The 27,197-nt window shown below is 41.9% G+C and overlaps 1 protein-coding gene across 2 annotated transcripts in view; it reads right to left on the bottom strand.

The window, feature by feature from the left end:
* Nucleotides 1-27,197, bottom strand: part of LOC145451719 (uncharacterized) — a 190,919-nt gene that overhangs the window by 19,005 nt on the left and 144,717 nt on the right. For both annotated transcript variants that reach the window (XM_080329965.1, XM_080329964.1), the window contains exons 5-9: nt 24,193-24,342; nt 11,166-11,273; nt 5,215-5,384; nt 5,076-5,155; nt 105-255 (exon numbers count right to left, since the gene is read on the bottom strand). In XM_080329965.1, the coding sequence (XP_080186091.1) occupies nt 105-255; nt 5,076-5,155; nt 5,215-5,384; nt 11,166-11,273; nt 24,193-24,342 (659 nt within the window). The remainder of the gene's footprint in view (nt 1-104; nt 256-5,075; nt 5,156-5,214; nt 5,385-11,165; nt 11,274-24,192; nt 24,343-27,197) is intronic.

Here is a 27,197-nt window from a genome sequence, read left to right as displayed (position 1 = left end):
CCTTGACCTTTGAAAATTAATTTTCAAACGCAGCACAGTGTATTGTTTCTTTTTGAATCTGGATATATATATCTGTTCGATAGCAAATCTGTTGGAAGCAGTACCTCTAATATAGCTATATCATTTTTCGGAAACTGATATTGTGGATGGGCGAATGATCTCGCCACTTTGAGCTCTTTTTGATTTGCCGTGTCGCCCAGATCAACCATTCCTGCATAAACTACATTCGGATCCTTCCTCTGGCCGCTGTCTGTTCTGCAAAACAATGTCTCACTTTACTACAAAGCAGCTAGGTGAATGCAAACCAGCAGCAGACTTAGATTGAAAATCTATACAAATATATAGCAGAGCAGTGGTCCCCAAACTTTATTCAAAATCATGCCACGGTGTGCTATCAATTTTTCAAATGGCTTAACACATATAGACACTAGGGTTGTCCAAAATTTGAAAAATTTCGAAAATGCTGCGTTGTAATGTCTTATTCTATAGATTATTGATTAAAAACATCAACAAGCCTGAAAGAAGCTCTCAGGAACGTCGTTAAGATTTCTTACAAAGCGTTTGAAAGTAGCCGTCTGCATGTGGGCGGGGAATCGATGAAGTGGGCGGGCAATCACGAACCTAGAATTTTGATTGGTTGGAACCTGTAATAATAAGCTACTGATTGGCTGAAATACTGATTTTGTGATCATTGCTGGTCACGATTTCGTTCTACTCTGTTGTGTTGGTTTGCAGCCATTTCTGTTCGTGGCATTGGCGATATGGTAAATTGACGTTGTTAATGCTGCCATCGACAACAGCATAACGATCCAGTAATATATTTTCTACCTGAACACTGTGTATAACAGTTTTGTTACTTCTTGCACAGGAGCTTGGCCAATTAAGATAAGAATGAACTAGATTCATGCATCGTGCTACCTTCGAGCCTTCTAAAACATACCAGTTGACAACGACTGTAACTCATAAATTGCAAACCAGTAGTCAATTTCTCCTTATGGCTTGTTATGGTAAGTCGACGTCTCTCTCTAAAACGAACGCATATTACACTTTTTATTCAAGATTTAACAAAGGCAAAAATGCTATTTACAAAAGGCATCATTAAAAAGTATATCGCAGGGTCAGTGTTGCAGATCACTGGCCTTTGATAAGAGTAGACTTCCTGCTGTCTCCAAAAATCTTCCTATGCTGTTCCACAGCTTGAAGCAAACTGTCTCTTTGCTGTTCATTGTCAGTCAAGATTGCAGCATAGTCTGTGCTTAGCTTGACACCTCTTTCTGCGGCATCATTAACGACTTTGACAGATCTAACGTAGCAATTCATTTTATTGAATGAATCTGAAAAGTGCCAATCATCAACCGGTTGACGCAGCCAATCCCCAGAGCATTCAAAAACTTCAAATATGTACCACGACTGGGGCCCAATAAGGTCAGACAACGTACTGTCCTTGTTGATCTGTATAGTTGCATTCAATGAGGGTGGGCCCCTTCTGAAACTGGAAGTTCGCTCTACTTGCAGGAGCGCCTTTGCCATATTTTCCCGGGTTTCCTTGCTTTCCGTCGGTGAAAACAAGGCGTATACAGCGGTTTCCTCAACAATATACCAGTCGTGCTTCAAAAGCTTTCGTGAAGCAGCTGTGGAAACTTGCTCATCATATTCCTTATAACTCAACATGTGCTGAACGAATCTCAAGTCATTACCAGCTGCATCACGACCAATGCTTGAATCCACCCACGCAGGGATATAAAAGAGAACCAAAAATAAATTGAAGCGGCGCAGCAGTTCAACTTCTTCAGATTTGTAATCTAATTGGTCGGCCCATATGAACATCTTTTGAGCATACAGAATTGTACCCATCCATCTCGCATGGTGTGCTGCACCAGGTTTGTGATGACGTATATCTTCATCTGCACCGAGAAGAGCAAGAGCATTAGTCACACATTGCTTGTAGTCATCCCGTGTGAAAAAATCTTTTCTGTTCAACAGTAGCTTGAACTTATCAACTATCATTGCAGCTCGTTCAGCAAAACATAAAGGAATAGTCAGAGTCTTGAATTGCTGTTCCCTGTCAAGACTGCTCCAGTTCCTTTTAAGGTGGGCAAACCATGCATTCTCTGGTCCAGTTGTGGCCTTTCCAAATAAAGATTTCCAAACGTCTTTCACTACCAGCTCATACACATGGTGCCGACATGCATGGTAGAACACCTTCCTTCCTAGAAGGTCTTCAAGAATCTTTGCTGCACCCTTCTTCCAGCCGCTGTTGCTTGCTGTAGTGTCAAAAGCCAAAGCTGTTACAGCATCTTTTATATTCCAACTTTCAATTATGTTGAAAGTGGTTTCTGCTTGCGTCTGACCTGCAGCATTTTGCATCTTTTGAATGCCAAGTAGTTTTCCTTCTGAGTATTGAGGATGACAAGATAGGACAATTGACAGAGCCTCATACCGATTTCCTAATCTATCCTCTGTGAGCTTTCCATCCCAATGAATAGCAACATGTTGAGGTTTATTTTCTGCAAATTTTTCTGAAATATCCTTGGAAATTTCAAGACGATTTGTTTCCCTGGCTCTCTTTGTCGAAGATCTTGACAGAGAGAACATTGCTATGTCACCGCCACAAGCCGTAATAAATGCTCCGATCAGCATTGTTGCCTTGTTGTCTGTTAGTTGCAATCGATCCAGAGCTTGGGACACATGGGTATTATTCATAATATTTTTAGGTGCCATCAGCTTAATGGCTGTCGAGGTGCCAAGACCAACATCAGCATCATAATCAGAACTTGAACTCAAACTATCACCCTCTTTTGAAGATGAAGAAGATGCTAAAACAACATAGTCATCACTTGAGTCATGTTGAATGTTTTTAACAGTTCTATCCGCCATGGTTGCTGTTTTCTTTTCGATGTCTTTAGCGAGAATCTTGTCTCTTCCCAACATTATGCATTTGCGAGATTGCTGTTGATCTTCATAGAATGCAATGTCTTCGAGCTTTCTATCATGTGATAGATAAATGTCATTTTGTATTATTGCTATCGCATCTGTACTTCCAATATCCCACAACTTGTCCAAATCTTCCGTGAATTTTTTCCTCTTACCCTTGGGATCACTTTCCCGTTTCATGGTCGCCTTCAGAAAAATATATTTTTTGTTCAGTTTTTCAAGTAATTTCACCGCATTTCCTTTAAGTATTGTGGCAATTCTCGCCATTTGCCACACTGTCATGACATCATGAACCACCACATTACATAGCTCACGAGTAGGGGTTGACTGAGGGCAATGGTCTTTCAGATGCAGAAAGTAACTCATTACTTCTCGCAAGGTTGGTAATCTCGAGCCACAGATGTAATCGCAAGCATATCCGACCAAGTAATGCTCAGATCGAGATCTTGTTCTTCTCTGTGGCAAGTGCACAGTCTTCCGCCGTTTTGCCTCTGCCATGACAGTAATATTTTTGCCTTCTATCATAAATTACAGCTACGCCTAAAACATTTAAGTAACAAGTGTTACATTACGACTATTAACTCACCAACCCACAATGCCCTTGTACATAACCACAACCACTACTAACAAAATCGACCTCATCAGAACAGAAAATGCTGCTGCAACTAAAACATTGAGCAAGGAACAAGTGTTGCATTACAACTATTGATGCATCAACCCACAATGCGCTTTACAAATTCCCGTCTCTACTAACAGACTCGACCTCCGCAAAACAGAAACTACTGCCACAACTGATACATTCGAAGAACCACTGTTACATTACTACTATTGACTCATCAAACCACAACACGCTTTTACAGTATTACAGCCGTCACCAACAGACTCAGCAGCAGCAAAACCTACTCCTTCTGTCAAACACGGTGAAGCACCCAAATCAGAGCTGACAGCCGCCGTCATCATTGAAGCATAACCGATTACCCAATCAAGAATCGTGGTTTCGTCATTGCCCGCCTAGTTGCAATTTCGCCGTCGGTGGCCCGCCCACTCTTTGGCAGCTACTTTCAAACGCTTTGTAAGAAATCTTAACGACGTTCCTGAGAGCTTCTTTCAGGCTTGTTGATGTTTTTAATCAATAATCTATAGAATAAGACATTACAACGCAGCATTTTCGAAATTTTTCAAATTTTGGACAACCCTAATAGACACAAAACTACATTGGAATTTATCTTGTTTCAATGTGGCGAGTGTACTACACGTGCTTCTGTTCTGTTAGGACAACGCAGCCCTAATACTGGGAATCACATTCAACGGGTCCAAATAATAAAAAACCTCGAAATGTTGACCTTGACCACCTATATGATGATGATTAGGATTATCATTGATCCGCCCAAGTTCAAAGGAATTCGCCTCAGCCTCTCTTTCCTATTTAAATACTACCCTTTCAACATCCGATTCATAAATACAAACACCATTTCCGTTGCAAATTAAGTCTGGTAATATGCAATTCCTTACCTAGTGGGAATCAGCTTACTCACAACGCAAGCATTGATGTTATAAAAATAATAGTGCGCATCTGTCTTGTTGGGCGAAGTGGAAATTTTTCGATTTGAATATTTTATTTAGGCTATAATTTTGGTGGTTGCAGATAGGACCGTGAATTTTTTATACTCTCTCAACCCTGAGTCCAAGTACCTACGTTCACTGTTCAGCTTCGAGTTGAAGTTATGTTCAACCCACTTCAGACAGCCGTGCTTGCGTGATATCGAATTCCTCGCGCTTATTACACTGATTTTCCTCACTGCTAGCAGTTTCCGGCCCAATTTCTCATATACCACTACCTATAGATTGAAATACCTCCAATGTGTTATCTTGACTAATCTCCCAAGTTGCAATGAAATGTCTGACTTGGCCGCCTGACTCTAGTCATGTGACTTGTTCGAGTCATGCGCAATGTCACAAATACACGAATTGATTCAAGTAGAGTCGATTCATTTTACGTATTTCAATAAACTGACTCGTGCCGAGTCACTAAATGTTTGTGAGTTCAGTTATGACTCGAGTCTTACCACCCTGTTCTGAACCATCAAAGTGTGGCCCGCTGGCTATAAGTTGTCTATCCCATGCTGTAGACAAAATCTTACCTAATACAATGCGCCGCTGTCAGGATATGTTTCTTTGATATTATGGCTCCGCCACAGGCACCCGTGCCTGTGAAAAACACCTGTCGAAAGTGATCGAATGAAGCCTTTCGCGTAAATAGAACAAAGCACAGCAACACACCATCCATGGGAAATCGCCCCTTAGGGAATTGTCACCGCCAATGATTCGACGGACGCATTTATAGCTCGACACCGAGGGCCGGTCGCACCACTTGCCGGTCGTGGACGTCTTTCTGCAGCATTCGTGTGGGACTTTAAATCGCCGTTCTTCATCAGACGGGCACGACGCCGCTGTTTATGTTACACAGCACATTAGCAAATTGGAAAAATTGGAAAGATTGGAAATAATATATCTAATAATATAAAATATTGACACTTTTTGACATTAGGGACACACAATGCTGACAGCATCATAACCATGTTACTTTTAAATACGCTTCTACAATCTACAAATATCATAAATATAAATACTTCTACAAAGAACGATTCTATCTAACACACTCACGAATTGGCTTTTCCAAGTGCAGGACTGAAAGAAATGGGTGTGCTCGTGTTGCCAGTCTAAAATCACAGTCGTGGTCCGAATTAAGTCATTAACGTTTCACTTTCTGCGATGTGTAGCAAGTTAAGCCTTTCAAAATGCATAGGCCTCGAGGTCGGGCTATCGCGCCATCAATGAAATAAAAATATACTATGGCAATACTATAACTTAACATTATCTTGTTGAAATATATTGAGAAAAAGTTCAATCAAGTACCGACAGTAATTTGATTTTAGTACGCATTTCATCAATACTTTTACAACGTTTTTTGAGACTTTCACGGCCGTACAAATCGGTATTACAGGCCGCATGCGGCCCGCGGGTCGTATAGTTTGCCCACCCTTGGTCTACATTTTCTGGTTGGAACTGTCTGTAGCTTGGCAAGAATGGAGAAAACAGCTTTTAACAGAAACAGTTGTGGGCTGGCCGCACTGAATATAATCGCCCTTCTGATGGAAGTCGGTCGAAAAGCTTTTAGTGAGTAAATTCACAAAATAAATGTACTGTTTTGAGTAATAGTACAGTTCCGTACCCCGAATGGCTTGTGTAAATTATTTGACGAGGCATCCTTTTGCCAGTATGTTACGTTTGTACGAATCTCACAAATGCCATCGACTCCTATGCATATAAGGCCACTGACTTTTCACTGCCATCGAGACGCTAATACAGGGTGGCAAACCGTTTCGGCCAAAGGGCCACATGAGATTTACAAACCGTTGCGCAGATCACGTGAATGTTGATGTCGTTTTTTAGTCTTCCGATGGGAGCGAACCGGATAGGTAACGGTGAAAACAGTACTCAATATATTACACATTAAAATCAATAACAATTATGACATGAAGACTCAGAGTGCATCGAGGACCGAGCAGCGCCCAGCGTGAAATATGTTCGTTGATGAACGAATTCGGTCAATATTAATGTTACTAGCAAATATTGCGGGTCGCCTCTGCATATCGCTGGGCTCATTAGGCACTTGGACTTATAAATATCGAAGATTTCGGCTAATATGCGTAATATTGTACATTACACTGGCCTACAAATTTCGAAAAAATTTTCGTGCCAAAAATTTTAATGATTGATTTAGGCTAATTAAAAGTTGCTGAATCCGATTCTGTGCTCGGAATTTTGCTATCACGTCAATTTTTTTCTGTATGAATTTTTCCCATTTTCGTAAATTAATCAAATTTCGGCTTTCGTCAGTGACATCACAGTCAGCATACAACAGCAACAGATCAAATATTGTTATTAAAAGCATCTATCATGAAACCTAACTTGTTGTAGTAAAGAATGAGTGAGTTTTCGATGAACTTGAATCCAGTCATTCTTTATCTTTATTCAATCCGAAGTTCTTTTCGACCCATAAAATTACATTGATCTTCAAATTTAAAAAAGAAGATTTCCCCCAAAATTTTAATGATAAATTTAGGCTAGTATTAGGTTGCTGAATCCGATTCGGTGCCCAGAATTTCTCTATCGCGTCAATCTATTTCGGTATGTATTTTTCTCAGTTTAATAAATTAATTAAATTTCGGATTTCGTTAGTGACATTACGGTGAGCGTACAGCTGCAACAAATAAAATTTTGTTATTGTAATCATCTTTAATGATGAAACCTGGGTTGTTGTAGAACAGAATAACTGGATTTTCCGTGAACTTGAATCCAGTGGTTCTCTATCTTCCTTCGATCAGGACCTCTTTTCTACCAATAAATTTATACGTGGATGCAACTATTGTAGTCGGTAGGAGTTATCATCTTTTCATGCCACTCTTCATTTAAAGATTGTGATTGGTAGCTCCGTACCTAATTTAGTTTCCTACATTATCTATCTTTATTCATCTGTCTTGCAGACTTAATCGGTCAATGCATTCTCTGACAGCACACTGCTCTTTCGTAAAACGTAAAAGTTTGTAAGCAACACACATCGTATTGTTGGTATATTATGAAGAGGAGAATTGTTCACTCCGGAACATGACCTAAATATGTGGCCCTTTAGGCTTGCTTCGAAACATTAGAAGAAACAGGATGCCTGTTTCGCAAATGAAAAAAGGCTTATCATGATAACTTGAAAAAATTTATCATCATTAATCTACGCCTGTACTTATCATGTTAATTCTGTTTCTCCAGTTTTCATATTCTGTTGCATTTTATCGGAATCGAGGAAAGCTGTTTCCGAACGCTTTTTTCTTTTGCTTTATTGCCATGGTATAAAGTGCTTCTTTTGCATTGTCTAATAAAGACAACCAGATGAATGGAGACTGCTTACTAACAGGCTTTAACAGCTCAACACGAAACCTGGAATGCGTGTTACTTCACAATAGAAATAAATATGCATCGGTTCCAGGACAGTCATTCCCGCCTCGACATAGGACATTTTGTGACCTACACCAAATACCATGTTTTCTATGCTGGAACAGAACCAGAGATGAGCATTGGTTAATTTCTAGTGATGTTTTTATATGGTTTCGAGGCTTACTCCGAGTGATTTGCAGGATCGAATGTCAGTTCTAAATACAAACAGCATACATTTTTGGTGGTTTCTGATTTGCCGTAATATTTTACAATCAGTTGGTCGAAGAGATTGGCGTTGCTACTCAAGTAGCACAAGTAACGCCTTACACTTCTACTCAATTACAAGCGGAAGTAGTGATTTCCAAGACATCTGAAAAAAATTTCAAGTGGAAGACGAAATGGAAGGTCTGAGGAAGTCAATAAATATCTAAGTATATTTGGTCGGTGGGAGGGTGGTCGCATACATTCAGCGGTTAGTCGGAGGTGGCTACATACGAAATCGTAAGATGCATCGTGGTAGCTAACGCGAAATAACTATGATGACACCACCCATGTGTAAAATCTTTGAAAATATATATTCAGTTACCGTGATTCAGAGGATATTTCATATGACAATTTAACTCATGATCAGTGATTCCCAACCGCGGCCCCGAGGGCCGCATGCGGCCCTCACAAAGATATTGAGAAATCGATTTATGAAAAAAAAATTATATTTATAAAATACTCTTGCTTGGCTCTGAGTTTTCAATTAGGATTGCGGGGAAGTTGTGGGGTTGTAGTTGTAGGTATATAGATAGGTATTGACAGGACCGTAACTGCTGCACCCCAAGCCCCAATTGTGGGGGCGGCGAGCTCGAAGGGGGCCCAAAATTATATAATGAATTAGCATAAATTATTGAGTATTTTATGAAATTTTATGCAACTTTATCAAAAATTTGCAAGATTTATCGAAGTGGGCATATCGGCGTTGGCCATTACCGCGACACAACGCACAAAGACCATGTAACATGCAGTTCCAAGAAGTGTGCCAGAACGATCGGCGGCGAGAAAACCTTTACCGAAAAGGACAGCCCTGACGCTGACCGAAAACTTCGTTATGCAATGCATATACAAAATACATATAGGTATAATTGACCATAGGCGCCTAAATGGCTGGCGCCGAATGTTCCTGCCTTGGCAATCCGAAACTCACGCGACAAATAGGCTACCATCTCGTAGAGAAGAATTATATGCTAGTGAAGAACTACCAATTTGAAATCGTGTGCATCTTTTAGTTTAGTACGTTTGGGCGATTCTATATTTCTATTAGCAGACTGGAGGTAACCAAATAACATTATGTAACGAACTCGTACCAACGGGTTTGCCCGTCCGAATATGTTTAATTATTATTTACGGGCCCTACAGTTTCCGAGACACCTCACTCAGCTCTACCGGAAAATCTGATTACGTGAGCAGAGAGGACAAGTAATTGATAGCAATATATATGCAATACCCGATCTTATTGACCTATTTTATTTTGAATTATAGAAGATTTCACGCTGGCTCACTAAACGGTGATTCTGATTTCGTGGCAGAAGCGAACAATGGTATGGGGGTCGGTTTATCACCCTATGGGAACCCAAGACTTAAGTGTTTTGGGGGGCCTGACGAAGTGCTGTTTCGTTCTTGCCAACGGCTTACGCCCAAAGATATTCAATTATTATTGAGTGGTCCTACCTTTTCAAACACAACTCACTCGACTCAACCGGTCAATCTGATTACGTGAGCGGAGAGAGAATAAAAATTGATACCAATATATATGCAATTACCGATTATATTGACCGATTGAATCATGAATAAGATAAATTTCGCGCGCTACGCGCGATTAGTCGAGAGTAGCTGCTTAAAACGGACACCCGCTTTCGATGATAAATAGCGGTAAACAGCCGTCTAGACCGAGGGGGGCTTCGAAGTACGGTTTATCACCCTATGGGGGGGGGGGGGGGGAGAGCAACGTATAGGGGGCTTGACGAAGTGCTGTTACGGCCCTGGGTATTGATAACTAATTTACGGATAGATGAGCAACAAGTGGCCCACGATTGAATACGCCGAGATGCGTACATCTTAGCCGGCGAAAAGCAGCATAATTGGTAGTCATATTGTTCGCGACCCAAGCGTCCGAATAATTTGATATGTCGGTGTTTATCGGGAACAAGTGTTGCACTGATTCCAAAAATACGAATTGAAATATCGCCAGGGCAATAAAACTACTCCGGAATAGCCACTAGAAGTTGATTGTTCTGAACAACGGAAGCGCGGCAACACAATGGCCAATGGCGTCAAGCGAATGATCGGAACAATGGCAATTTTCATATTTTGATGACTATTTTGGGTTCCTTTCATTGCCCTGGTATTCGTGCGGCCCTGACCGTACTCTGAAGTTCTAAATTTGGCCCTGCCACCGAAAAAGGTTGGGAACCACTGCTCATGATAGTGGTGGGATATTATCCCTGAACTACTTTATACTTTACAAAAACATAATTGCATTTGTAATTAGTTCATCCAGAATACTGTACAGGTAGATGTTGAAGTAGTTGTAAAAGGTTACCAATTCAGTAAGAACTGCAAGTAACCCAAATCTACTTGAGTACCTCGAAAAAGTAGAAATACTCAACATATATAATATCTCAAATATGTGATGTGAAAGAGCAAAAATAATGTCAGACTCGTGTTCAGTGCCCCCAAATTAGGCATAATTGACCCAAAGAAGTCCTGGGGCAAAAATCGTGTAGACCAGTGTTATGGTCATATACGATTATCTACAGAAAAAATGTGGCTGGGCCTGGGTAGGCGAATGAGTCGCAACTGATATTTTAATCATTAAAATCCAAACTTTCGCGTGGCAAGGCTTATCAAATTTTGGTTATTCGGTTTTGTTCATTTATTTTTTGATAATATAACTAATTTCCAGAGCCCAGCGGGCGACTCAAAACCTTCTCGCGGGTCACATGTGGCCGGCGAGCCACGTGTTGGCCACCCCTGCGCTAATGCATGATTTGGTACGACATCTTCCATAATCATTCCAACGTTAGCTTTCCTGTATGTTCATTGCATCGCATTGTATCTCGCGTACCACATTGTAAATATATTGTACAAATTCTAGTATCGCTGGATTGCGCCTAACGGAAATAGCATTTGACATTTCCGATGTTCAACAGCGTGCGTTTTACTCCTAATTAGAAATATATACTGAGTTATCGTACGGATATCACAATCTGGTCCATTGCAATGTACGGTCGAATATAGCCCGGTTACAGGATCCAACTTCTTTGAAATTCCATCGCCGCAAGTCACAGAGCACGCCGACCAGTCTATTGAACACGAATATGACGTCATATAATTTTGTCTTCTATGTTTTTGCGGCAAATAAACCAACCCATGATATAGCCTACATACACACGATCCATGCCTATGGCATATGCATACCATGAATGCACGATACCGCTTGGCAAGGAGGGTGCAGATATAGTCTTGTAAGAATTTTTTAGCTTTGTACCAGCTCTCCATGCTACCCTGGAAAGGCTGAACGCCAAGCGGGGAAGCCACAAATACTAGTTTTACTGATCAGGTCTTTGGTCTGACCCGGCCGGGAATGGAACCCACGATCTTTGGATCAAGAGGCCTGACGCTCCACCATCACGTTATCTTGTCGGTGAAGGTGCGACAATAACACACCTATTGGACACGTCCTGTCTGCCTACTTAGGGCATTGAGATGAGATGTCGTTTGGCTGCCCTACATTTAAACAGGAGGCACAATGTAAAACGACAGTCGAATATGCCACACTTGAGCGTGTAGCTTCATAAAATCCAAACTGTAATACTAACCAGAGGTGGTCAAAGTAGTCAAGAAAGATACTCAAGTAGAAGTAGAAGTAGCGACAAAAAATTTACTCAATTAAGAGTAGAAGTACTTTGGCCATAAGCTACCTAAAACTACTTGAAGTAGAAGTACAATTGACTGACTTTAAATCAACTCAAGTTAGTAACTAGTTGTGAAAACGATCGTAATTCTTTCGCATGGATTGCTGTCAAAAGCTGCAAATTGAGCTATGCGAAAGGTGCAGAGTTTGATTCACATTGATGCATACCATGAGGTATCCAATTTTCGACAGCATAAGCAATCGTCCGCATTATGGGATGAAAATGATAGTATTGATATGGTATGGCGTATCCCCCCCCCGCGCTCCTATTAGAAGGCCCGTAGTTTAGTCGAAGAGAAATATGAAGAAGTTGTATCGGATACGGTGTAAACACTTTGCGCGATTAGTAGACGTTAAGAAAAAATGTGATGGATCGTAAAAATGCCACATTGTGTAGCTTTATTTCCGGAAATTAAAGGGATTACTACACTTGGTTTTATACTTCAACAGTTATGTTCTCCAGACAATAGAACTGGTACTAATTGAAACATGAATACTACTTCTAAAAGCGGAAAATGTATTTCATGTCTTTAGTCCAGAAAGTTTTAAAGGTGGTATGCTAAACAAGGTCTAAAGCTAAAAAAAGGTGGAGTCAACTTTTCCAGATTAGGACACGCCATGGACTGCTAGATTACAGCATGATAAGTAACTGCTCGATTGCGAAACATCAGTTTCAAACGTTATGATGGGCCATATATACTGTGATGATATATTTCATATGGGCGACAATGCGGTGTGAAGGGAACCACGCAACCCGCTACCTAAATTATATTCACCGATACTTTCGTGAAATCATATTGGTCACTCCATATCCACTGAGCGCGAAGTGCGACGGAAATTCTGGGCTTTACTCAACTTTTATGAAAACTAAATGCTGATACTCCGTGAAAACCGCCCCTAAATTCCTCCGGCTATCTTTCCGAATGAAGGAATAAACTACTTCTACTTGACAAACTGAAAACAGCTAAGTGTAAGTAGATCACAAAATATTACGAAGTAGAAGTAGCGGGAAATTAGATCTACTTAAGTATTAAGTACCCAAGTAGCAGAAAACTACTTGAGTACTTCAAAAAAGTAGAAGTACTTCGTTACTGACCACGTCTGATACTAACTCAACTCACAAGCTCAAAATCTTGCATGCTATTGTCCACAGACCATGCCATACATCAATATCCGATATTCAGACAGGGCATGTAGGTAGGTAGGTATGAGGGGGGTAGTGGGGCTTAGCTACTCGGCTTTTTGCCCCAGGACGATAACTGGCGGTAAATACTCCCGTACTATCTCAAGGAATTACAATTCTTTATATATCTCTGCCACTTGAAATCGTGAATTCGATGACCGGCCATATAGTATGTGCGTCTGTGAGTAGGGACTCGGGCGTTAGGGGTACTCTGATTTGGTCAGCAGTCTGAATTAGATTGATCCTGGCACGGTCATATTTAGGGCAATGGAGGAGGAAATGCTCGACGGTTTCTTTGATCCCGCATGCATAACAAAGGCCGTTTTGATGACATTTAATTCTGTGTAGATGACCGTTCAGCCTAGAGTGACCGGTCTGCAGTCTAATTAGGATTCCAGATTCCCTGCGTGACAAATCGATAATTGGGTTAATGTCCCTGATATCTCCAATAATTTTTCTATATTGCGAGTCGTCGTCATGGGCATTCATGTGGTCGATCCACTATTTCCGATATATATCGGCAATGTGGGATTTCATTTCCTTCATAGTAATTTTTTGCTGAAGGTTTGGATCTCGCACGAGTGGCATCAGTGCTGCTCTTCGTGCGATTTCGTCGGCTTTTTCGTTGCCGTGGATACCTTTATGGCCAGGGATCCAGGCCCAAACAATTTCGATCCCTAGTGCATGTAAATCTGATCCTAGGAGGAGGATATCGGCGATGAGTTCATTGTCCAGAGAGCAATTTCGAATCGCCACCAGACTGCTCTGGCTGTCCGACAAAATAGCCACACGAATTTCAGGCGTACCATTGCGTTTGATCCATTCTACACTATTCCGAATGGCGTTCAATTCTGTCGAGAGGACGGATAAGTGACCGTCGAGGGTGTGGCTGTAACAGTCGCCTCTGTTCTCAACGAGGAAACATGAACCACAGCCCGATGCGTTTTTCGAGCCATCGGTATAAATTCTGGTGCTCCCCGCATATTGCTCGTGTATGTATTCTTCGGTGATTTGTTTTGCAAAAGTGGGGTGGACATCTTTGGATATTAACGTAGCTAGGCGTAAGTCTACGCCGAACTTGGGCTGTGACCATGGTGGCAACGGAGGCTGTTCGTAATTTTGGACGATTGGCTCTTCAAACATGTCCGGCCCTGTTAACATGTTGAAGGTTCGGAATGAGTCGTTGCCGGGAAAAATTTCGTGCCATGAGCCAGTTATTAAGTCTTTGTGGGGGTGGTTCACATTTGCCATTATCCTGAAACGAAAGTTAAGACAGAGTTGCAAGTGTCGCAACCATGTGGGAGGCTCCCCACTCGAATGTTGCAATGCGTGTATAGGCGTACTCCTCATACCTCCGCAACAAATCCGAAGCGCTTTATTCTGAATTTTCTGTATTTTATCAATGACGTATTTTGGGGAGATTAGGTATGCTTCGGAACCATAGTCGATTATTGATCGTATGGTAGATCTGTATAGCGTAAATAAGCTCGATTTCGAGGCGCCCCAAGATGTCCCTGATAGAAGACGTAACAGGTTCATCCGATTACTACATCTCGCAGTCACTGCGCGAGCGTGACTCCGATAGTTCAATCGATAATCGAATAGGATTCTCAGATACTTGAATTCCTTTACGACTGGCAAAATGGAATTGCCCAGACTAAGACGAATCGTGGGGACTTTGCGGCGCCTCGTAAAAACTACGGCTGCAGATTTGGATATATTGATTTTGAAACCCCATTGCTCGGACCATTTCCTGATTGTATCGAGAGAATCCTGAATATCTTTCTGTACATTGTTTATGATCAAATTAGAATCCCATATGCAGACATCGTCGGCAAGCAAATTGATGTTCTTTGTAATTTCGTCAGGAAGGTCGTTCATCATTATTGAGAAAAGCAGAGGACTAATAACACTTCCCTGCACGATTCCATTCGCACGTGCATGCACGTCCGATAATGTGTTGCCAATGCGAACTTGGAACGTCCTATGTGCCATAAAAGAGTGTAACCAATGGAGAATATTACCTCCAAGAACGAGACGTTGAAGCTTGAGAATGACTCCGTTTCTCCATACCATGTCGTATGCCTTTTCTATATCTAAGAAAACTGCTATGGCATACCGCTTGGTCCAAATGGCTTTATATACATGGTCATGTAACGCGAGAATACAGTCGTTCGTGGACCTATGTCGACGAAACCCACTCTGATGGTGGTTCAACAAATTGTTTTCAGTGAGCCACCATTCTAAACGATTTGCAACCATCCGCTCCATTGTTTTACACATGTTGCTGGTGAGTGAGATAGGACGATAGGAGGATGTCTTGGTTTCATCTTTACCTTGCTTAAGTATGGGCACAACAATTGAATGCTGCCACGATTCGGGACAAGAACCAACTGCCCAAATGTTATTGATGGCTGTTAGCATGACTAACTGACTTTCCTCGTCCAGGTGCTGCAGCATCTGATAGCAGATTCTGTCCGCTCCCGGAGAAGTGCTTTTGCGGTTATTTATTGCACGTTTCATTTCTACCATATTGAATGGCGCGTTTACTCCGAGTGTTTGGGTCTTATTTTCAACAGGGGGCAACGAAAGATTGGTTTCCATCAAAGCTCGCCGATGTAGGAATTGGCAATCTAGATTATTGTTGCTGCTGATTTCAGCAAAACTATTTGCGAGAGCATTAGCCTTGTCCTTGCTGTCAGTCAGATGGTTGTCAAGATGATGGAGTACACGGATCTGGTTCCCGGATCTGCTGCAACCGTTAATCGATCGCACGACACGCCACACTTGGCACAACTTAGAATTGTGATCAAGAGAACTACAGAAGTTATCCCGCCTTTGTTTAAAGACTACGATATCTTCCATTCTGAATGATCGCTTCAATTTGCAGAAGGTTGCCCGTTTCCGGCGAACTGCCCTGGAGCAACTCTCGTTCCACCATGGGACAGAACTCTTTCCTTTGATAGGTTTTGTGAGGGGTATGCTTTCGGTCGCGGCTTTGATTATCGAGTTGCTGATCTTTTCTATAGTAATCTCGTCTAGATTTTCAAAGTATTGCGAACATAGCTCAGGGTTGTAACCAAGTCACATGGTTCCGAGTCACGAGTTAAGCTTACTTCAGTGGTTTTGACTCGAGTCAAGTCGAGTCATTTTCAATTCATCACCGAGTCGAGTCCGAGTCCAAGTCACCGTTTAAAGGGTCAAGTCCGAGTCATAGTGTTATGACTCGAGTCCGAGTCCAAGTCACAGCATTGAAGTCATGTTCAACCCATGTTTTCAATACTGCTTGGGTGATATCGAATTCCTTGCTTGCCAAACATGCTTATTTTGTCCCTATCAGAGTCTTGGCACATGTATATTTAGGCAGATTACGGAGAGTTCCTGGCCTCATCTACCGATGCTACAGATAGACGAGACAGGCCGACAATATTATAACTTAACTAATCTTAGTACTTATCTGTCTTGTCAATCCGATGCGTCACAAATACAAGCTTTCAGTTTTTATTACGAGCACATCGACGACAGCTCACAAATAGCTGATTGAGAACCAACGAATTCAAGTCTACATACTATCAGATACAGAACCCACGAATTCACGTCTACATATCTGGCGATAGGGAATCAACAGATGCATGTTTATGTAGAGATATTTTCACCGGCCAGCATGCTGTAAAAGTGTGCATGCAGCTATGTGCACTGTGCAGTGACAAAAGAACAGATGCCTTTTGATACTACTAAAGGTTTTCCCAATTGCATCACAGACTACATATCGCAATTACAGTATTGGAGAAATACTTGTACAACGGGATGTTAAAGAACATTTTTTCAAATTTTCCGGCTACTTCTTAAAATTGTTAGATTGCCAAAAAAAACTCAAATTTGACACAATTCTAACCGGCAGAAAGCAATGCTATGGGAGAAAATTTTGGATTAATTACGAATAAAGATTTTCGAATTTTACCGGCTACCTCATGATATTGTTAGATTGTGTGATAATATGATTCATAGCAAATTTGGCTCGATTCCAATTGGAAGAAACGAAGTTATTAGAGTAGGATATTTTGGATATGAAAAAATAGTCGGCTTACTACTGGTATACTATTGTATTATATGAAAGAATTTCTCACTAAAAATACTCCATTAATTTTCAAATTCAAAATTTTCTCCTCGCATATCATTGATTCTACTTTCTAAAATTTAGCCAGATACAGTGATCTTTTAATGCAACATAACAATTTTATCAAGTAGCCCTCCAGTAAAATAAAACAGAAGCAGCCCCGCAGCCCTATTGTACATACATCACACAACATTCGCCATTCCTTATTACTTACGTGCACAATGCACATACCTAACAAAACGTCAAATGGACGGAGGGTGTTGTGTGTTTTCACAGACGGCAGATCAAATCAATGATGAGTTACACTTCAAAAATATCAAAGTGGAAAGGAGATCCTCAAATATATTAAATCGGCATAGCCTTAGGATAAATACACATCTACTGAATACACGTTGCACTGGTGCACTAAGTGCAGGAATTGACAAGCATTTTTGAACCTCAGTGAAGAGCATTGGATACTCATTCTTTCGGCGCTTCTTCGATATACGCCCCAGATCGAAACAGTGTTTCACATGTAACCAGCAAGTGTTTCCCATGAACACGATCAAATTTTATAAACGTCAAAATAAATTGTTTTTCGCCTGCGGAGAGACGGATATTAGGGTTGGATGTGGGTAAGGGTCGAAGTTGGGGATAGAATATCCCAAGACTAGGGTTGGGGGAGGGGCTATCAAGGTTGGAGGAGAAGAGGATATTAGGGTTGGGGGTTGGGGGAGGGTTGATGTGGGTTACGGTATTCCATATTAGTGTTGGGAAAGGGGGATATTAGGGTTGGAGAAGGGTTAGGGTCAAAGTTGGGGTTAGGGTATCCCAAGATTAAGGTTGGAGGAGAAGAGGATGTTATGGTTGGGGTAGGGTTGATGTGGGTTGGGGTATTCCAAGATTAGTGTTGGGGAAGGGGAATATTAGGGTTGGAGGTAGGTTAGGGTCAAAGTTGGGGTTAGGGTATCCCAAGATTAGGGTTGTGGGATATTACGGTCGGGAGAGTGTGGGATATTAGGGTTGGATATCGTGTCCTTCACCCCAAACCTCATCTTGGATACCCTAACCCTAACCGAGCTCTAACCCTAACTCTAAACCCCTCCCCTAATATCCCTCCTTCCCCAACCTAATATCCCCCTCTCCAAACCAAATATCCTCCTTTTTCAACCCTAATATCCATCATTCCTCGAACCCTAATATCCCCCCTCTCCAACTCTAATATCCCCCTCTCCTCCAGCCCTGATATCCTCCTCTCCTCCAACCCTAATATCCCCCTGTCCCAACCCTAATATCCATCATTCCTCGAACCCTAATACCCCCTCTCCAACTCTAATATCCCCCTCTCCTCCAGCCCTAATATCCCCCTCTCCTCCAACCATAAAATCCCCCCCCCCCCCCACAACAAATGCAAAAAACAATTTATTTTGACGTTTATAAATTTTATTGTGTTCATGTGAAACATTTATTGGTGTCATGGGGAATACTGTTTCGATCTGGGGCGTATATCGAAGAAGCGCCATTCTTTCTAGTCGCCCCAAAATGCAAAGAATCATCGCCTTCAAATCTACACATGAGCTTATCAGTCTCTTCCAAGTACTTGACTATCTGAGTCATTGCATTGGCTCTAATTTAACTATGCTTCGATTATTTGCTTGTATAATTGAAAAGTCTTGAGAACTTTGATTGCGAAGGATTTATTACCTCTTCATCACTGAATGATTTTGTACAATGCATTGCTACTATTACTTCGTCTCCATGCTCGGCCGACGGTCGGCCGAAAGGCCATGACGCATGCGTTGAACATGTCGGCCGTGTTTCCATGACCAGGCGTAATCCGACCGTGACTTGGCCGAACTAAGTGGGCGAAGCGATCGCAATGACGTTTTTGGCTTACTTTATGTAATAATTTCATAATAATCACAAGATTGCGATAAATGACTCGGTAGGAATGAGCCGAGATGACTTGTAGCGGTTATTCAGTCAAACAACAAGCTTTGACCTTGAACACGTAGGCCTAAATCCATCCATCATGTAAAATGGTCATGATGGACCAATTGCTTAAAACGAACAGATGATAAAATAAAATGAAAAAAAAATGGAAATTGGTGGCATATCTTAGTATGTGGGGGATACAGATATGGGATATCGTGGTCCAATAATTTCGAGCGCAGAATAGTAACTTGTCCAGTAGTCTACCGGTACTACTGTTTCGTCGTCATGATTCAGACATGAACTTCCAGTGTCCTGTTGATGATTTGCTTACAAGGGGAATGTGAATAAGTTCACCTAGTTTGTGGTCGAACGGTATAGTTTGTATTGTACCCATGCACCAGAACACAAACCCTCGAATTGTGGCAGCAGCGTATGTGATCAGATCGCGAAGATTTCGGTAGCCTACGGGTAATTCGTAGCAGTACCAGTACTACTAAATTCCATTGCAATCATAATTAAATTCCGGGTTTTTCAAGGCGTCCGAGATCCGTACGGAGTGCAGCCATAGTTAATTTGATACGACAAGTGTATTGTAAGTAGCGAATACCAATTCGCTAATTCAAGACACAGCGCAAGCATGGCCGAAGGGCCAAGCCGAAGGATTCACTCGATGGCCGACGAGTCGGCCGACGTGGGTGTGCAATCTGTGCATGCGCAACAAAATTCTCTCGTTCGTCGGCGGAATCTCTCGAAAATGGGCCCATCGGCCGTGCATGGAAACGCAGTAATTGTGCCATTACGGCGGCATATCTGATATCAGACGAGTGCAACGAAAGCAGTGGTGACAAATAGCGATATCGGCAGAAGTCGTCAGATGCGTTGATCTAGCCATTACGATTCGCAAATTTCTTCGTCTTCAAGTCATATAAAATAAGCCGAGTCAATGACTTGGGCCGAGTCATGCGTAATGACTCGAGTGCAAGTCGAGTCAATCCAAATATTGACTCGAGTCGAGTAGAGTCATTTTCCCATTTCAAGAAAATGACTCGAGTCAAGTCGAGTCACAAAAAAATCGTGACTCGAGTCTGACTCGAGTCGAGTCATTACAACCCTGACATAGCTTTTGAAAGACGTTCCAGTTGGCTTTCTTGAAGGACCAAGACCGGTAATGGAAATCATCCCCATGACTGGATAACTGCAAGTCATTCATAACAACAAAATGGTCGCTCCCTAATAGTTCGTCCGTCACCGAGGTCACAACTTTCGGGGCGATATCTCTGGATGCAATGCATACGTCTAAAAGTGAAGTCCGTGTGGTACTCGGTATGGAAATATCAATACGAATTGGCGTTGTTGTATCAATAACAACCAAGTCATTATCGTCTATTATTGAGTGAAGATGACGACCATTCGTATTGATGGCGCCACTGCTCCATATTGGATGGTGAGAATTGAAGTCACCCAACAGGATCGTTCTCGAGTTGCACTGCGCAGAGCATCGCTCGAAGGGAGCGTGTGAAATTGCTCGATTCGGTGGGATGTACACGTTCATTATTTTCAAATCGTGCAATTTGATAATCCGGGCCTCTATAGGATAAATGTTGTCTACGGGAACTTCGAAGAAAGACAGGTCTTGTCCGGCAAAGATACAGACACCACCTCCGTGCTGGTTGCGATCTTTTCTAATAAGTTTGTAATTGGCAATTCTGGGCGTGTACTTATCGATCAGGTGCGTTTCCTGCAGGGCAATGATGTCGGGTATTTTGTCAAGATTTTCCAAGTAATATTTCAATTCGTGGATTTTCGGGTATATCCCTCTACAGTTCCATTGCATGATTCTTATCGGCATTGTGTTCCGTTGCTCGATACATTGGAGTCAGGAATAGATGAACTATTGTGAGTTGCCATGGCGCTCGGGTTGGTAATAGAGGCAATAGATGGTGTTGCCAAGGTGGAGCCATGTGGCTCAAACCGTTGCACGTCAGGGATGGAGATGACCGGTTCTACATTCGAAACTATGGTAGGCCTATTTGGTGTAGTTGCTCTGTTGGCAGATAAGTCCATTGCTTCTTCGTTATTTTTTCTGGGAATCGGTACGGATATACCGAGGTTTTCTCCCGCGGACTTCGCGATGATCGATTCAATATCAACTGTCTTATTCTCCGCAAATGAAAGCAGGGTATTTTTAATCACTTCTGCAATGAAGGTGAAGAAGGATTCGGTTGGGATCGTTATCTTACCATTTGTTTGGGCAAGGCATGCAGAGCTCTGTGATTTACTGTGCATGGCGACGGCGTTCGATTCCGCAACGGGCTTCGACGCTTGTTCTGTAGGTGCATGCGCCTCTGTGTTCAGACGTACAGAGCTTCCTGATCGTGTCTCAGCAACTACCGCTTCTTTAGGAGCGGTGTTCTCTTCTTCCAATTTACGCGCGTCTCAATAATTTAACTTATCATTAGCCGTAATAGATTGAATTCACGCCTCTTTCTTGAACCGGGAGCATCCCGCATATCCCGCGGAATGGGCTGAGCCACAATTGACACAATGTAGTTCATTATTACAATTGTCGTAGGTATGTCTGTTTCCACATTTCGTACATCTCTGTGCGCTCCTGCAATACTTAGCTTTGGGCCCGAAACGGTTACAATTGAAGCTTTGGGCCCGAAACGGTTACAATTGAAACACCGAGTGGGTGGCGGATTATAGACCCTGGTCCGGAATCGAAGAAAACCTATTTGCACCACAGTTGATAGAGTGCGAGACGCAAAACATAAGAGAACAGAGGTAGGGGAGATGTGGTACCGATGGATCACTGGGACCGAAAATACTTGAAAAATTCTCCATGATAATTCCATGATTACACTCCGTGAATTTGTCTACAATTACAGGCTGACATAATCTTTCCTCACACGCAAAAATATTCGACCTGCATGAGTTATGGGGTATGTGACGAATGATTTACGTTTTAGGGAGTGTAAAGTAAATTTGGATCGACATTTGCATTTTTCTATATCACCTTTCAGATTAACAAACCCGCAATACTTTTTGATGTTAAGTGTAGGGCTTGTATCAGGGTATATAATGGCATATTTTTTGAATCAATACCATCCTCGAGTGGACTATTTTCAAGTCAATTACAATATTTATGGGGTGGGGGATCTATGGTACCATAGCCAAATCAAGCAAAATAGATGGACCAACTAATCACTTAACAACAGAAACTCGCCTACATATATATAGGCTGTAAATCATAGTTACCTGTGGTGTTTTATCGCTATTGCGAGGTATTTGAAAGTCAAAATGTCGATTTGCAGGTGATATGTATGTGGCATAAATTTGTAAGTTTGGGCGTAAATCAAAACATGATTTTATGCCAACATTAGGGTTGATGTAATCTATTTTATTCTTGAAGGTCGCGACGAAACATTCTTCATTGGTTTGCTGTAGCTTAGCTTATAGTACACAACAAAACAAGTTAACAAATTTGAGTTTTTGAGCGTATGTCTCACAGGTCCCATGGTCGTGTTCCTTTGGACCCACCGGGTGGGGACCGATAACACGCTCGAGCAACAAATTTTAAACGTTCATAAATATTTTTTGAAAAGGCGGATATTCATGTAAATGTCCGCGATAGGTAGAGCTTGTATCGAAGTGTTGAGAGAGAGAGAGATGATATTATTCCTCGCCTGTACCATCGAGATGCTTTGGCGACGGAGTTGCGATACGGCCCCATGAGGTCATCTAGTCTGCGCCCCCGTTTTTTTTTCTCCTCCATGCTATCCGTGATTGCTGAGCGCCTAGCAGGATAGCTGCGGATACCATTTTTCGAGTCTTTGGTATGACCCGGCCGGGGATCGAACCCACGACCTACCGCTCGAGAAGCCGGACGCATAACCATTACACTATCTCGCTCGACAGCAAAAGATCTGCTATACTCGACTGAAGATTTGAGGGCCAGAGATCATTTTGCAGTTTTTGATCCATCGGTACCACATCTCCCCTACTCTTCGTTAGACCTTTAACACCACGATACGGAAAGCGACGTACGAACGTGACACGAGAGCTTTCAAGAGCTTCAAGTATTTCGTGGTCGGATAGATCGATAGGAACATCCGATATGACGCCTTGACTTTCCACTGGTTTACTACGATATAGCTCTGCCTTTAATTCAATTTTAATTTTCCCCTCTCCAAGATCGGTGCACGCCAGGAGTTTCGTCACCTGATTTGAGTTCGAACAAACTACACAAAGGTTTCCCGAGGGAAGGACCTTAATCTACTTGTACGCACCGCCAATGACTCGCACTAAACTGCGATTCATAGTAATCGGGTTGTACCGTCGCCGAGGTTTAGCGATTCCTGAAATAACTACCGAGGTGTCATCCGGGCAGTGGCCAACAGATCCGCGACTCCTACCTTTTGATGCAGGACCTTCGGCTTCCTCACTATAGCTGGGCGCTTATGCCCGCCAGATCCGCTCATCTTAGAACGTCTGGCTACAACTATAGCAGTGGGCACACAATATCGCTGTAATGCGAGACAAATTCCGCTGGAATTGATTACAAGGCTTTCTCCGGACTAATTCGCACACGTAATGATCGCGCTGAAGGCACGTCCTATCGCTACGATGTTCACCGAGAGAATCTTCAGACAGGACATGTAGTTTGGATAAGGAAGCGAAACAACTGTTTACAAATTCCTATAGTGATCCATAGACCAGGCAGTGTCTTGCAGTACTGTCTCTATATCTGGCAAATCCCGAGGAAACCATACTACCTAGTACAGAGTGAACATTTCAATGAGCCAGTGGCGTGTCAAGTAATATTCATTTGAGCTTCCTGGATTTGTGGTGTTAGAACTACAAATTTCTAAAACTAGAATGAGCCTAATATTGCAACTTCGATAAGGCAATCAAATTATGGCAGAGACATCATGGTTGCGTCCCTTCGAAAGTTTAGAATTGCTGCAGCAACGTTAAGCTTTTAGCAACAGGTATCAGAAAAGAAATCTGGATAATAGTATACTGATCAATAGTAATTGAAATAAACCATGAAATTTTGAACTGGCACAATGACACGCGACAAGAGACACTTACCGGTGTTGCAAGCTTGCGCGTTGCATTGACGTAACTGCTGCGAGTCACCATCACATCGCCCAGGTCCCGGACAAGTTCTCGTTCTGCTTTGCTGCCCGCTACCGCAAGGTTTATCGCATGCGCTCCATGTCGTCCAATCTGACCAGGAGCCTTGGATGGAAGAAAATTACTTTGCTCTACATTCCAGTCATGAAAGGGCTTTGAATTAGTGATCAAGCGACCAACTAGTGAGTACCAATCGTTAGGGCTGGGCATATTGATACGAGTACTGGAATCTAAGTCGAATATTGGTTGTGATGATTGAAGTCGAGTAATCAGAGAGCATTTTTTAAAGTACTGAAATCACAAAGAGTTTTATTATCGACTAAAAGTAGTTTCGGTACTTTTTTTCCCTCCGCGGAAGGCTTGAAACATCGATTGGTCACTCGTACAAAGCTATAGGCACATTGGTAAAAATACAATTCTGTGAAGGCGCCATCAAGCCATATAATTATACTTAAAAATAGAATGGCGGCATAAAACTGGCATTATGTTTTCTGCGGTCACATATAGGGTATAATACTTCAGGGATGTCAAACATAGGCCCCCGAAGCATCCACCCGCGAAGCAATTCTGAGTGGATTGAAAAATTCTTATATTATGCAACACATTTCTGATAAATGCTGATATATCATAGTACAGGGTTTTGGAAACTTCTCCGGCCGGCGGGCCGGTTATGGGAAAATGAATTCTTTGGCGGGCCGGATTACAGAGTATATACATTAATCGCGTGGTTATACACCTATACACAGAATCAATCGTATTTATTATAAACTTTAAGTACAAAGCATAGACCAAAACAGTATTGAATGAATTTATTAACAATATCTGTTGAAGTCAATCAGACATCTGTGGTCGGTTAAAGTTGTCAACAAGTTCTTTGAACTCTGGCTGCATTTCGTGTGTATGTGGAAACCAGTGTTGGGATCTAGTCACTACCTTCGAGTCACGTGCCATCTCGAGTCATTGCACATTTTGACTCGAGTCAAGTCAAGTCAATCGATTTTCCATGGTGACTCGAGTCAAGTTGAGTCGCTCGTTTTTTCGAGGTGACTCGAGTCAAGTCAAGTCAAGTCACAATTCAAGCAATTGAATTTTCGAAGTATGAGTGATCATTAAAAGTCATTACATTTTGCTAGCTGTGTTGAAGACAAATTATTTAGTCATTTATCTTGAATCAAATAACGTATATTAAGTTAAATATACATGCAAAAATGCATCTTATCGTTCACGCACACGTAGAACTGCTAATAAAATACGTCAGTAACTGTATAGTTGCATCAGGGGTGTAAAACATACGGCCCGCCTAATGATTTCATTCGGTCGGCGAAGCAATTTTGAGTATAGATTAAAAAACGCGTGAATTTTGTCCAGCACATTTCTAGAATTTGTAGTCAGATATACTTCTAATCAATTTTCCTCAAGATAGCAAATGTCGAGTATTTGTTCATAGGCCACATTTTACCCACCCGACAGCGGAGTTGTGATTTCTGGTCATCTTTAGGATCAAGTCGCTGACATCAACACCCAATTCCCAAAAGGCGAAAAAGTGCATATATTGTGTTAAAAGTGATTCACAGAAGCGGAAACGCCAATGCTAAGCCCATATAATTTATATGCATGTGACATGGAGTATATAGTAATTACGCAGGGTAGAATTGCTACAATAGTTCTGAACTCGAATCACTATATGATTATAATGAACTAAATTCCAACGCCCCAATTTACAGTTCAATATTTTGTATTCCTCACAATGCATACGCAGTGTTGACGCCAGTATAGGCCTACAACTAAAACAAAGGGAGCATATAAATACTGATCATCTACACATCCGTGAGGTATAAACGCAGGAACTCTATTCGTTTTATTTCAATCATACATACAAGAGGGTAGGTAATGGTGAGCGCTGTGCAATGTAAGCACAGGACCGTCTAATGGACAGCGATACGTTACTATTATTAGATTAATCGACTGCTACTGCCGTATATTGCCCGTATAGTAAGAAATACTTCCCACAAGGCAGCAAATGTGCAGATCACATAATAATCATCGGACAACGGTGCTATGGTTTCACTATATATAGTCACCATCAGGACTAAGTTAGTCACACTGACATCCAATCCCAAAACTCAATAAAGTGCACGCTGAGTTCAGATTTTTATGGAAAATGAGCCAAAAAGCAGTTACTTGCGCAGCGAAACTGTTATATGCAGGTCGTACGAAAAATGTAATAGGTACAAAAAGTATAATACAAATGTATTTGGTCGCAGTGCAGTATCACTTCTGACGCTCAAGGTCCCAGACCCAGAGAACCCGGAATCACGATTAATGATAATGGTCCAAATTCTAACTTACGCATTTGTAGTTAAATCTCTTGTATTCCTCACGACGCAATCGTGGAGATAACGCCAGATTACGACTAAATCGAAGGGAGCGTAGACATTTGCCAACTTATTGCTTCATTAGAGTCAGTGTTTTAGCGGTTGAATTCAAACGACCATTCTTCGAAGGTTTGAATCCGGCCCGCGATGCAAGTTGAGTTAGACCCCTGGTGTACATTATCCCTATTCTTGTGACATGATAATGAGCAGTACTCGCAAACTCGCCTCGAAGCCTAATACTCGATTCGGAATCAAATCATCAGGTACTCAATTTTGCCTAGATCCCCCAAACGCAAATGCAGTCGAAAATTACGGTGACCTGTTCCGTAAATGAAGCTGTAGCCTACACATTGAACATAGAGTGAGAACAGATTTGGAAGATATTCTCACCGAAACGACCTGATGCAAAACCGTCATGATCTGTCATCATTACAGTGTCATTTCAACTATATCAAGTCTCGAACCTCTCAAAACGGCCTGCAATTGAGGCACGTGCAATTTAAATTGAATTCTCTTCCATTTCAAGGCTCACCACCACAATCATTCAATAATGTCGCTGCGGCCTTGTGGTGAATCGATCGAAAA

Source organism: Botryllus schlosseri, chromosome 12 (assembly GCF_051294905.1).
Source record: "Botryllus schlosseri isolate E-star chromosome 12, Bs_hap1, whole genome shotgun sequence".
Classification (NCBI taxonomy): Eukaryota; Metazoa; Chordata; class Ascidiacea; order Stolidobranchia; family Styelidae; genus Botryllus; species Botryllus schlosseri.
Note: the sequence above shows the minus strand (reverse complement) of the source record. Positions and strands in the feature narration are given on the sequence as shown.